Source organism: Hibiscus syriacus, unplaced genomic scaffold (assembly GCF_006381635.1).
Source record: "Hibiscus syriacus cultivar Baekdansim isolate YM2019G1 unplaced genomic scaffold, ASM638163v2 tig00117056_pilon, whole genome shotgun sequence".
In the NCBI taxonomy this organism is placed as follows: domain Eukaryota; kingdom Viridiplantae; phylum Streptophyta; class Magnoliopsida; order Malvales; family Malvaceae; genus Hibiscus; species Hibiscus syriacus.
The window spans coordinates 8676035-8689528 of NW_024063539.1; the positions used below are offsets into that span (position 1 = coordinate 8676035).

Here is a 13494-nt window from a genome sequence, read left to right on the forward strand (position 1 = left end):
ACATAAATTTATCCTTGAATTGCTTGACATGACGGGCATGCGAGGTGCACATCCTGTTCCTACTCCAATGGTTGTGGCTCCGAAGTTTTGCAAGGATGGAGGAAGTTCGCTGACAAATCCTTGGTTGTATAGGAGTGTTGTTGGAGCTCTTTTATACTTGAATCACACTTGTCCTAATATTGCTTTTAGTGTCAATAAAGTCGCTCAATATATGCATGACCTACGAGAGCATCATTGGGTAGCTATGAAACGTATCTTGAGGTACTTGAGTGGTACACTTGACTTTGGCTAGGTCTTTCGAAAGCCATCATTGGGATTGAACTTGGAAGCCTTTAGTGATGCTGATTGGGTAAGTAATATTGATGATCGACGCTCAATTTTAGGATTTTTTGTTTTTCTTGGTGGTAATCGTGTTTCACGGGGATCTAAACGCCAATGTTCAGTGTCTCACTCGACCACAAAGGTCGAATATCGTGACATTGCTGATGTTATTGCTGATATTACTTAGATTGAAACATTATTAGAAGACATAGGTATGTCATGCACCAAAACTCTCGTTGTATGGAGTGATAACACGAGCGTAATTGCAATGAGTGATAATTTGGTGTTTCACTCTCGTTCAAAACATGTTGAATTAGATCTTCATTTTGTTCGGGAAAAGGTTGGAGCTAGCACGGTTTGCATCAACTATGTTCATGATTATCATCAACATGCAAACGGTCTTATCAAACCCCTTTCACGTGCTTATTTTTCCTCATTTCACCACAAGATGAAGGTCTCAGATGGAGTTCTTGAAGTCCTGAAAAGTAGGGTGAATGTTAAGCATTAATATTAGAATATAGAGAGTTTATTAAGCATTAATATTAACACAATATAGATAGTTGCCAGAGCATTGATTTAGAAGGATCTAAAGAGTTTGTATTATCTTTTATATATATATATGTGGGGGGGGGGGTGTTTACAAATGGGAAAAAAGGTGGCATTATGTATATTTTAAAAAACAATTGTTATTTTCTTAATAATCGAGAAACTATTTTGTAACTTTTAATATTAAATGAATTTAACAAAGCGTCGTCATATAGTCGACAGACCATTTACATACTTTAACTAAGAGAAAAAAAAAAGAAATATCTAACAAGTTTTTTGTATTCCGTCAAAATATTTCCAAATACTTGGATAATAATTTTTTATATCTTTTATAAAGAGAATATAAATAGATTGTTTGAGATTATTTCTTTTAACAAATATATTTAGAATATCAAATTTTAATATACCATATATCAATTCAAATAAAATCGTTGATTACCATCTAAGGATTCAACCTTAATAAGATTTTTTTTTACGCATCACACAAAATATAATGTGTACAGACGGAGAATCGTTATCAACTTTGTCGGTTCACAAGCAAAAGAATAATATATATATATATATATGATAACGAAAATTAAATATTAATTGTCTCAAGATATGCCCGAATCTAACGACTAACCAACAAACCACTGGGGAAAAAAGCATAAAGGATAACATAAACATTAACCTAAATAGGAGCAAAAGTACCAATCTTGGTTCAAACATATGGCAAATAGGTATTAACTATGTTAGCATGAAATAGATTAAAGAAAAGGCGAAAGTTTAAGAATTCAACAAATCACCAAGTGGTGGTCTTCAAGAATGCTTGACTTGGTCGGTCATATCCATATGTTTCCTTTGTTCGTTGCCTGTGTCAAGAAGGTCGAATAGTAATTGTTAACAACTTTTAGAGTATGTAGTTGAAAGCTTTTTGTTTACATTTTCTTTTTCTTTTAGATTATAAGTTTAATATCCCCTCTCATAGGTAGGATGTTCAAAACAAAAAGTCCAACGGCAATTAAAAATTACATAAAATATACTTTTTGGCCATTAAAATTTTAGAAATTTTATTAAAAGAATTTAGAAATCATAAAAATAACTCTTAAATTAGTTAACTATTATAAAATTAAATTATTGATAAAATTTGAATAAATTTAATGATCATTTTGTAAGATTTTAATAAAGTTTAATGGTCATTTTATAACTGTTTAGAAAATATAGTGTCTGTTATGTTATTTTTGAAATTTAAATGACCAAAAAGATTATTTTAGCATAAATTAGTGGTTATTTTTATATTTTACCTCTAGAAAATCAAAACCGCGTATTTGGCAGGGCGAATGACTGGGATTAATTAACGTCAACCCTTAATTTTTTTAAGGTTAAACCCTATCATTAACCCCTTTTGTATGCATCAATTATAAATTTAGTCTATATACTTTAGTTTGATCAATTTTAATCTATTTGCTTTTTAAAATTTAAAAATTTAATCACGGTTCAAACATTAGAAAGATAATATAATTAAGTTATAATTACTTAAAATGATAAAAGTAAAAATAATAATTGAATCTATGACTTATATACAACTCATAAACTAACAGTAAAATTTGATTTAATAGATTTAACAGTTATTTTTTAAGTCAGGACTGAAAATTTATAATTTAAAAAGTAATAGGACTTAAAATGATCAAATTAGAAACAGTGACTAAATCCACAAGTTATGAATGTTTAAGGACTAATGAAAGAATTTGGGATTTTATTTTTATTTTTAGTTTTTTAATGTAGGGAAGTTGAGGGATAGGGGCTTTTTGCCAATTCCTACAATGCTCCAACACGTACTAGCACGACAAGATTGAAGATTTCTACACGTTATCTTTTGCTTTGCTTTCAACCCACCTTTTCCACCTCATAAAAATTAATTATTTTATTCCTTGACTTCTACACCTTTCACCTAAATACTATTATATGTTGCTGATATTATATACAAATTAATTGTCCAAAACTTTCATTCTTTATATATATATATATATATATATATATATATATTTAATCAGTGACAGTTTCAAAATCTTTTTAAATAAATTTAAATAAAAATTTAAATAAAAATTATCAATAAAATAATTAATTAACATAAAAATTTAATATTCATACCGAACAATCCTTGAACTCCCTACTATATATAATAAAAATTCCCACAAGAAGAGTAATACATCCCATTTTATTAAGCAGAAGTATCCAACCATTTTGGAGAATCAAACTAGGCGTCGTAATAGAGACTCCTCCATTTTCTATCACAAAACGGCCCCAAATTTTAAATAAATCCATTTTCTCTGATAAATAATTACTGTAAACATAATAGTATGACACGTTTAAACATAAAATACATATTCATATTTAAATTCATTAATTATATATATATATTAATTTGGGTGAGTATAATATAATCTGTTCAAAGACTCTTAACTATTTGACAATTAACGTTCATATTCTTAACATACATGATGCTTGAATCCAGGACCTCGAAGAATAATAACAATTATTTGAGAATATTTTACTGTCCATTTTATAAGTTTTAAAAGTTAAATGATCAAAATAATTATTTGAGAATACTTTACTGATCTCTATTGCGTTTTACCCAGTTAATTATTGGAAACTGATGAGGTAAGTGGGTCCCATACTATTCTTCACTCTAACCACCCAATCACCAGACGACGTGTAACCCCGGATATTCCAACTCAGAACCACGATTTATTCGCCTCCGAAACGTATCGGCGACACCCCATTTTTATTTCCCACTCCACACCGCATGAAACGTAAGGATTTTTCCTCTTTTTATTTATTTATTATTTTCCATTTACTCGCTTCGGTTGCCTTTAAATTCTAACGAGGATAGAGAGCGGGAAGGCATCAAGCTTTCATTTGCTCCTCTACTCAAAGTGTCCTATAGGGTTTCCATCCCTTCTTCTCATTACATTTTTGCCTTTTCTCTTGGTTTTTTGAGATCTGTGCCTTTTTTTAATTCTTCATTTAGCTTCTTGACAGCTTCATCTTCTTAAGAGCAGGAAACCGATTGCAGGTACGTTTCTTGAACGCCTTTTTTCAACGTTTAGATCTTTGATTTTTCGTTTTTTTAAGCTCCGTTTCTCCTTGTTTATGATCTATAGCTGGATCTGATTGCTTCTTCTTCTTGTTAGTCGTAGCTTGTATTTAGCTGCATCATGGAAGAAATACACATTTTTCATTTCTTCTTTTGCTTTAAGTTATATTTTCTCTGAGATAAGTTGTTTTTTTCTTTTTTCTTTTCCATTTTCGTGGTGAGAATTTATCTGTTGTTGATTTTGAGCTGAAATCGGTTTTTAAATATTAAGTTTGGTTCTGTATTTTCTCCTTTTAGCATTCTGTAGTAGTTATGTGGATCTAGTGTTTACTGTGTTATTCTTGCTGATTTGTTTGATTCAAGAATTTTTCTCAAAAGTTCACCGTGGAATCGCTGAGCAAGATTGTGCTAGGAAATCATTTTCTCTGTAGAAAACTTAATTATTTGATATGCATACTTTACGAAACAGAGAGGAAGAAAAGTTGTAATACGCTAAGTTCTTCGGTTTTTTTTACATAATTTGTTTTAGATTCTTGAGTGTTTTGCCTTGAGATGTTTGCTTATTGTCATATCCCACTCTGACAAAAAAATTGTTTTAGATACTTATTTTCTAGCATATAGTTGGTTAAGTAATGTGATGGATAAATTTAAAGAAAAAAAATTGTAACAGATCAATTAAACTTTTTGATCTTTGTGTATTCTAGTTTCTTATTTCTAACTTGAGAATCTTGTATGACATTTTTAATCCGTGCCTATACATTTTACAGTACTTATTGATATACTGTTTGTAACTCACATAGATGGCACCACCAATTGAGACTCCAATCAAGTCCTCTAACTCTCACCACTCTTCACATCCTCCTTTGAATGAAAGGATTCTTTCATCAATGACCAGAAGGTCTGTTGCTGCCCATCCATGGCATGATCTTGAGATCGGTATGAATGTCAACTTAAGCTCTGTATTTTTCGTGTGTGTGTGGTGGGGTGGTTATCGACTTATTTCTATTGGCGTCATCAGGGTTTTAAATGCGTTCGCTGTCACGTTTTCAGTCGCGTTTCATTTATCACGGTTGCGGATACAATGATGCTATTGCGGTCATTGTAGATATTGCCTGAATTTTTTCGAAGGAGTTGATTTTTTTAATAAATAAACATGTTTTTAAAAAAAATAATGGAATAATAGTGGAATAGCAGTCCGTTGTTGTCGCGATTGGCCGCGATCCGTTAAATTGCAGCCGCGATCCGCCACTATTGGTGTGATCCCGCTTCACACCGTTATTTTAGCGATAGCGATTTCAGACACCGCCGCGACCGTGATATAACAACCGCGATACCGTTATTCGGCCGCTATTTGAAACCCTGGGTGTGATGTAAATCTAACAATGTACTCATTTTTTTCAACTTTTTTCGTAATTTCTTATAGGACCTGGAGCTCCAATGGTTTTCAACTGTGTAAGTTACCTTCACCTAGTCATTACCATTGACGTTTTGGATGGCATGTTCAACGTTCGATAAAATGCTTCATAGAGTTCTACATTACGTAGGCTTTTGGTTGTTTGCTTAATACATTTCTTAAACATTTGGCATTTTAGATGTTTTCCCATGGTCATATTTTTTGGTTATCATGTTTGAGATTTATTTGTGAAAACAAATGAAAGGCCTTGGCACTATATATGTGGGTTTGTTCAAGATATATTATGGCTGGAGTTGTATTCTAATTTATGATCTCTTAACTTGATATTGTTGTACTGAAGACGCGGTTAATATCTGCAGGTGATTGAGATCCCGAAAGGAGGCAAGGTGAAATATGAACTTGACAAGAAAACTGGTCTGATAAAGGTTGATCGCGTGCTTTACTCATCAGTTGTGTATCCTCACAACTACGGGTTCATCCCCCGCACTCTCTGTGAAGACAATGATCCCATGGATGTCTTGATTATTATGCAGGTAGGTCTTTGACCTACCTTTTTTTAATCGAAAATATCATAGGCCATAGGCTAATGCACTGTTGTGAAACACATTCCATGCTTTGAAATTCTCTTGTATCGCCCTAGTCTGTCCATATGCTGTACTTACAATTCATATTGCTAAGGGCTTTATGATTTTTATGTTAGGAACCAGTTATTCCGGGATGCTTTCTTCGTGCTAAAGCTATAGGTCTGATGCCTATGATAGACCAGGTACGTATTAACCACTGATTAAAATACTCCCAAATTTTGGATATATGTTTTAAATCAAACGAGTATAACTGTGAAATATTGTGAATGCAGGGTGAGAAAGATGACAAGATTATTGCTGTCTGTGCTGATGATCCCGAGTATCGTCACTACAATGATATAAAGGACCTCCCACCTCACCGTCTGGCTGAAATTCGTCGCTTCTTTGAAGACTGTATGTAACTTTCTTGGCTAAAGTTTAATTATTCTTACTAGCAAAGCATATGTAACTTGTAAAGGGAAGGATATATTAACCTTTTTTTGCCTTGTTAAATACTGCAGACAAGAAGAATGAGAACAAAGAAGTTGCTGTTAATGACTTTCTGCCTGCCACTACTGCTTATGAGGCAATCCAGCACTCCATGTAAGTGATCGTTTCCTGTCGTTAAGCTGAACCTCACAATATCATGCACAAAATACGAAAAAATAGCTAAATCACGACATGCGTAAGTGGGGCTGCTTTTACTGTACACAGAATTTTACGTAGATGTCAAACTTCTAAAATTTTAGGAGTTAATGAATTTATAAAATATAAAAAAAATATTTAAAATATATGATAATTTAAAATTTTTAAAGATACGATTATCCCCCATCACCTCGCATTCCATCTCTGCTTTTACAGCTTTTCAGAGGCTTTTGTTTCATTTATATATATTCTGTTGCAATTTCAAGAAAGTGTTATAATTTTGTTTCAACATTCTGTTTTGAAGGGATCTGTACGCGGACTACATCGTGGAGAGCTTAAGGCGGTAGTTGTGCGCGATTGCTATGTCCCAGCTATTTCCTGCTATACATTTAAGTCCCTTTTCACGTAACCAGAAATTCATAATCTCTGGTTTTGCAACAAAGTAAATGTCTTTATGACAATGATGGCGATAATTTTAGTTAATTCTCACTGTAACGAGTAATTGCTTCACTCGATTCTTTTCTTTTTTTGGGGGGATTGTATAATGCCCACCACTTTTATTTACCGTCTTTGACGAACCACATCTTTTGAATTATTTTATTATTATTACGGAACTACTGTCCTATGGGTGTTTACGTGTCTGCTTTCTTTTTCCAAACTCATCAATTGATTCGTGTTCAGACTTAAGTCGAGGTTCTCTATTTTTTTACATTTTAAAATTATATCTGGATTTTGATTCAATGCGTGTACAAGTAATTTTAAGATTAATCCTAAGTAAAGCGTGTAGTCATGCCCAACAGCAAACAAAATTTTCTAGCTTGAACAGCTTTTTTCTATAAAAATTGAACTAAACAATTACATTCTTAAAACTCCACTAACATTATCATGGAATAAGAGATTAATCTCTCGGGTGAACTTTCAAAATTATTGCTAAAATGATTTTTTAAGAATTGTGTTGTCCAAATTTTCTGATCTTCCATCATTTAAAAATTTGTACATTTTAAAATATTAATCAAAATCGATTGTTATTTATTTTGAACAGAAATATATTAATGCATAGTTACTATGATGTATGGATCACTTTTTAATTATTTTTATGAAATTTTGAATTTATTTATCTTTATAAAATTTCCTGAGTATATTTCATAAAACTCAAATTTTAACTTCATTGTAATCATACAAACAAGCCTACACTCAAGAAAACCAATAACTTGTATTCAACACTCAAAAGATAACATCTAGGACATATATAAAACAGTTCAAAAACATGACAACCAACTCTCCCTCACCTTTCTCTTTCATTCTGCTTTTGAAAACTCACCACCTTCTTCAATTTTTTGGTATCTAAGAGATGGATATGAAATGGAGTTTTCAGCTCCTAAAATGAGTTAATCATATATAGTAGGAATTTCGACTTTCAAAGAAAAATGAGTAAATCATCCAATTGACCCTACAACTTTTATTCACTTTTTAAATGTTCACAAAACTCTTATTTGCATACAAAAGGCCCCAAAAACTCGTCAAATTGAGCTCAAATTTGACCTAATGAAACCCGAACCCTAAATGACTTATCCATCAATAACACGGGTCAACGCTCGGACGTTGACTCGGAAGTTCGGATCATTACATCTAAAATCTCATGTTTTAACTATTTAAACCAATGGTATCACTAAGTCTTATTTTACCTAATTTGAAATTAAGTTACACTTCTCTTCTGAATACATATTGGGGAAGTTCTCATACAATCCTAGAAAATAGAAGTAATCTGTTCACACTGTTATTGGGGTTCGCTACAAGAGAGAATCCAAAGAATAAAGTTTGATATGGAAGATAAACTGCAATGGTTGGGTTGAACCAGAAGGACAAGCTCTATGAAGAAGTTAAGTTCTTCCAAGGACAGGTATAGAGTAACTAGTTATGTTGGAATTTTCACCACAGTTTGCTTAATTTCTGAAACTTGTAACTCCTTCTAGGAGGGGTAAGAAATGTTTAATTTTGTTTTTCCAAGGATCACAATGTTCAATGTTTATGGAACATTCCTTTTGCCCTACATTTACTGTTGCAGGTGACTGGCAGTAGCAGAAAACAAAATAAGCATTCATCTACAAGAGAATGCTAAGATCAGCCCCTCCATATTTGCTTTCTCGAAACATTAATCGATCCATTGAAGAACCAACCGTGCCTTGATGGTCATTGTTCCTTTCTTCACCCATGAATTACTCATATTTTTTAATCAATGAACACAATCCTAGGGACAGCAACAATCTGTACACAGTTATTATGCTTGGCTGCTACGTTTCAGCATATATGTCAATATTGCATGCTAAATTTTGCCAAAGAATAACAAGTTACGTTTGAATTTTTCTTTTCATCGCAATTGACTTATTTTGCCCCCCCCCCCCCCATGTGGCCCTTGCAGCCAAGCTATAGCAGCAGAAAGGTAAAAACAACAACAAAAAGTATGGATAAAAAAAACGCCCACCGTGGGGCTCGAACCCACGACCACAAGGTTAAGAGCCTTGCGCTCTACCGACTGAGCTAGACGGGCTTTGCTTGCTATAACATGAATTTTATATGTTGATCCATTATTAAGTTGGCATGAGAACAATTATCCTTATTGTCAGGATTAAACATTTATGTTGAAGATTGAAGTTTTATGACGATAATGGTTGATTAAATATTTGTCTCTGGTTTATGGGGTATAAAGTTATTTGAAATTCTCTCCATAATATCACACATAATCTTACAAGTATCTTTTACTAGTCTTCTTATATGTAAACACTTGATTCGATTGCATCTTATTACCTTTGAAAATTCTTTCATTCCCTCATTGTTGAAGTATTCTTCTTTACTCAAATTTTATTTGTGTTCAATTGATTTAACCACAAGAAAAAATACATCCTTTTAGAAGAGGTGGATTCCATGCTTAACAAACCATAAGCAAATGAGACTGAACTTATCGTTACTCTTCATACCCCATACGAGATGGACTTGAGTATGCTCAACATAGAAAAGCGAAATCAACATCATCAAAATTTGTTGTTTTAAAGACTTAAGTAATCTAGCTTAAACTTTTTGTGATTGTATAGGATCCCACGTGAGATTCTTCACCCACTCAAACTCCTTATAGAATTTTAGGTAACTGCATATTCTGTATATTAATGTTAATTTTTTTGTCATCATTTTGAGGAGGAACTCGTTTTACACAGATTCCATGAAAAAGTCTCATCCCAACTTGGCTGAGTTGATCGAATAATGCTTGACAAGGATACGCTTGATGATGCTCCATGTTTTTCTACATTCATTTGTCATGGTTTTCATTTGCAGTGCTGTAACTTGAACTGGTTTGACATGTAAGATTATAGTTTGGTGTTATATGACTGGTGGTATACTGCCAGACACGAGTGATTTAGAAGGGCTATCACCTCGGCTGCCCGTAGTTGCCTTTCTCCTTGAAGAGTTTGGATATGGTGATGTTTGCTGTAAGAGTTAAAAAAAATCTATATCAACTCTTAAGAGCACAAGCATCTCTATATTTGCTACGGCGGTAAACGAGTCAAATCAAGCTCGATTCGACTTAAAAATTTTAAAATTAAATTAAATTGACTCAAAAGCTCATGAACTTAAAATTATCAAGTTCGACTCAAACTCAAAATAAAAAATTGAAATTCATTTCAATCTCAAACCAAAACCTTAAATTATATATATATATATATATATATATATATATATATATATATATATATATATATCAAGTAATTCACTTTTGTTTATTAAAATTTAATTTTAAAATTTCAATATGTTATTTCTTTTAATAACTCATAAGCTTTTAGAGTCGAATATCAAATAACTCACTTTTGTTTATTAAAAATTTGAGTCAAATTTGAGCTAAGTCAATTTCATTCAATTCAAATATCGATCAAACTTTGATTAAATCAATCTTAAATAACTCATGATTTATCTCGTCTCATTTACAATATAATATTCACCATATCTGATAGCACAATCTTGGGGAACGTAAATTTCAAGGCCTGTCATAATAAGTGGGAGTAGCCCCATCTAATCAAACAGCAAGAACACAATGCAAATAAAGTAACAAAATGAAATGAACCAAAAGATATCCATCTCATGCCATACAAGCAGTCTCGGTTCATGGAAAATTGAGGTCCATTATTGCATACATTCAACACATGCAATTTGAAGTAAAATGGCCCCAACTTCCTATAAGCATCAACATTTATCTACACCTAGAGCACAAAAAAGGAGCTACATAAACACCAGAAAAAGCAAAGCAGAGACTATACTAAGCCTTCTTAGGTGACTTTGCTGGAGACTTTGCAGCCTTCGATGGTGACTTAGGCTCAGTCGATGGCTTCTCGCTTCTCTTTGGTAGAAGAACCGGGTTAATGTTCGGTAAAACTCCACCATGAGCAATAGTCACACCAGCCAAAAGCTTCCCGAGCTCCTCATCATTCCTCACAGCCAAAAGAACATGTCTTGGAATGATTGTCTTCTTCTTGTTGTCTCTTGCAGCATTACCGGCCAACTCCAGGACCTTGAAAAACAGACAACCAATTTTAAAAAACACCAAGGGTATCTAAAATTCAAAAGTCACCCACCATAAGAAACCTTCCAAAAAAAGGAAAACCAAATTCAATGGCAACCATTTCTCAAAGAATCAAAAGCAAACCACAATTTACATATCTAATTAATTTTCCTTAGCTCTGTTTTTACCATTAGAAGGTTTGTCTAAGTTTGAACTCATATTGAACAAAGGCTTGGTATAAAAGCAAACCCTAGCTCATTGTACAAGTTATTTGAACCATTAAGTTATAGATGAGTATAAAATATAACCCGTTAATATAAGACTCAAAAAGGCAAAAATCAATTATAACAAAAAAAACCTTACCAAGAAAGCAACTTTTTTAGAGCCAAGTAATATTTTAGATTAAAAACAAAAATATAATATTTTCCATAATAATTTATGTAAATTGTATAACTATTATGATTGCAATATAAAAAAATTATTGTCAAAATATTTTCTGTTATATCCAAAATTATTACCAATTGTATAACTTTTTTTTATTGATCAAGATAACCCATTTTACTATCAATAAAATATTGAATGAACTTTAAACAAATTAGTCATGCAGAACTGTTTAATTCAGGTTGGGGCATAGGTTTTCCTTCATTTTTCCAATAACCAACTAAACCCTACATAGTGAATCGAAAGCGTCAAAACTAAAAATAGGGCTAATTTAACCAAAAAGGACATGATTCCATGTAAATTACTGAAATGTCAAACTAGTGATGTGAAAAAGAGAGCAATATAGCAACGGAAAAGATGAAATTACCTCAGCAGCGAGGTACTCAAGAACAGCAGCTAGGTATATCGGAGCACCGCTTCCCACACGCTGAGCATAACGGCCTTTCTTCAAGTAACGGCCGATTCGACCGACCGGGAACTGTAATCCGGCTTTGACGGAGCGAGAAACCGATTTTGCCTTTGGACCGCCTGCTTTCCTTCCTCCAGCTCCCTTCTTCGCTTTCCCACCGGCTTCCATTACTTCGAAATGCAGAAAGAAAGAGGAAAAAGCGCGACTTGAAAATGAATTCCGCAGTAATATTTTTCTCCAGAAAGGGCTGCGATTTATATGGCAGTGGGTAAGAAAGGGAGAAGGGAAGTCGATTTAGCTCAGGGACTTTGAGAGGTTTTAAGCCGTTTGATTTGTAACTTAATCGACAGTGGAGGAATAACATGTTTCATGATCCTCGTGAAATGGAATCACCCAATGCGACTGTTGTATGAATTATTTAGAAAAGAGTAAATTACATGAATGATCAATTAATTATGGAGTAGTTATAATTTGATCACCAATTTGTTAATTTTGTTAATATGATCTATTATGGATGTTTATTTTTTTTACTCTTTTATCCATACATACATATAGGGATGGCAAACGGGCGGGTCGGGTGTGAATACCCTCTCAGATTTTAAATGGACGTTCGAGTTTAGAACAAATCTATTTAAGAATAATAAAGAAAATTTTCTTGTAAAAATTTATATTTAGTAAAATCAAATTAACAAATGACTACGTGCGTAGTGATAAAAGGTTTGTATGCAAAACGTATACGTTATGGGTTTGGTCCTTGTATAATACTATCTTCGTCCAACTAAAAATGTTTTTTATTATCTTTTAAAAAATTAAAAAATTAAAATTTTTAAATTTTGATCATGATTATTTTAAATATTTTAAAAAATTAAATTTTATTAAATATATATTTCAAAACTACTTGATTGAGTGTTTCTAAAAAAATATATTTTTACATTTTTATCAATAATAAATTTTAAATAATAATGAGTTAAAGTAAAAAAATTGATCCTAAAACAATTAATAATGGACAATTTAAGTGAGACAGAGAATAATTTTGAGTTATTTTATTTAAAGATGAATTAATTATTTACCAATTAAGTTTGATATGGAGATAGTTCGTGACATAAAACTTAGTCGGACATTTAGTATAGATGCTAATAGGATACAAATGGGGAAATTTATATTTTGGAACTTAAACTTAGCTTTAATATTCAATTTCATATCTAAACTTGTTTTCGTCTAATTAAATATTTGAACTTGGCTGTAATTCAATTTTGTATTTAAACTTTCTTTTTCAACTTAGATACCTAAATTTAACTTTTTAACCTAAATTAGTACTTATAGAAAATGAGTTATTTAAATTAAGCGATCTTGTTGGTAAATGAATTATTGTTATTCTTTGAGATTTCGGGTTTGAGTATTCAATGTCAAATGATTGAGAGTTATCTCTGAACATATACTACATTGTACTTACTCCAAATTAATAAAAAAAAACAGTTCAAACCATGCAACCAAGTTTAAGTACTAATTTGAATTAAAAAAAAAACTAAGTTT

General features: G+C 32.1%; 2 protein-coding genes and 1 non-coding gene across 3 annotated transcripts; 1 reads left to right on the forward strand and 2 right to left on the reverse strand.

Annotated features, from left to right (window-relative positions):
• The first annotated feature begins 3691 nt into the window (after positions 1-3691).
• LOC120198055 (soluble inorganic pyrophosphatase 4-like) lies at positions 3692-7179 on the forward strand. Its single transcript, XM_039199453.1, has 8 exons — positions 3692-3922; positions 4742-4879; positions 5367-5395; positions 5717-5890; positions 6058-6123; positions 6214-6334; positions 6442-6523; positions 6870-7179. The coding sequence occupies exons 2-8, from the start codon at positions 4744-4746 to the stop codon at positions 6910-6912; spliced, it is 651 nt and encodes a 216-aa protein (XP_039055384.1). The 5' UTR covers positions 3692-3922; positions 4742-4743; the 3' UTR covers positions 6913-7179.
• Positions 7180-9040: 1861 nt separating this feature from the next.
• TRNAK-CUU lies at positions 9041-9113 on the reverse strand. The gene has a single exon. It is a non-coding gene; the product is annotated as a tRNA-Lys (tRNA).
• Positions 9114-10656: 1543 nt separating this feature from the next.
• LOC120198056 (probable histone H2A.1) lies at positions 10657-12224 on the reverse strand. Its single transcript, XM_039199454.1, has 2 exons — positions 11920-12224; positions 10657-11120 (listed from the first exon to the last, which is right to left on the reverse strand). The coding sequence occupies exons 1-2, from the start codon at positions 12127-12129 to the stop codon at positions 10869-10871; spliced, it is 462 nt and encodes a 153-aa protein (XP_039055385.1). The 5' UTR covers positions 12130-12224; the 3' UTR covers positions 10657-10868.
• Between the last annotated feature and the right edge of the window lie 1270 nt (positions 12225-13494).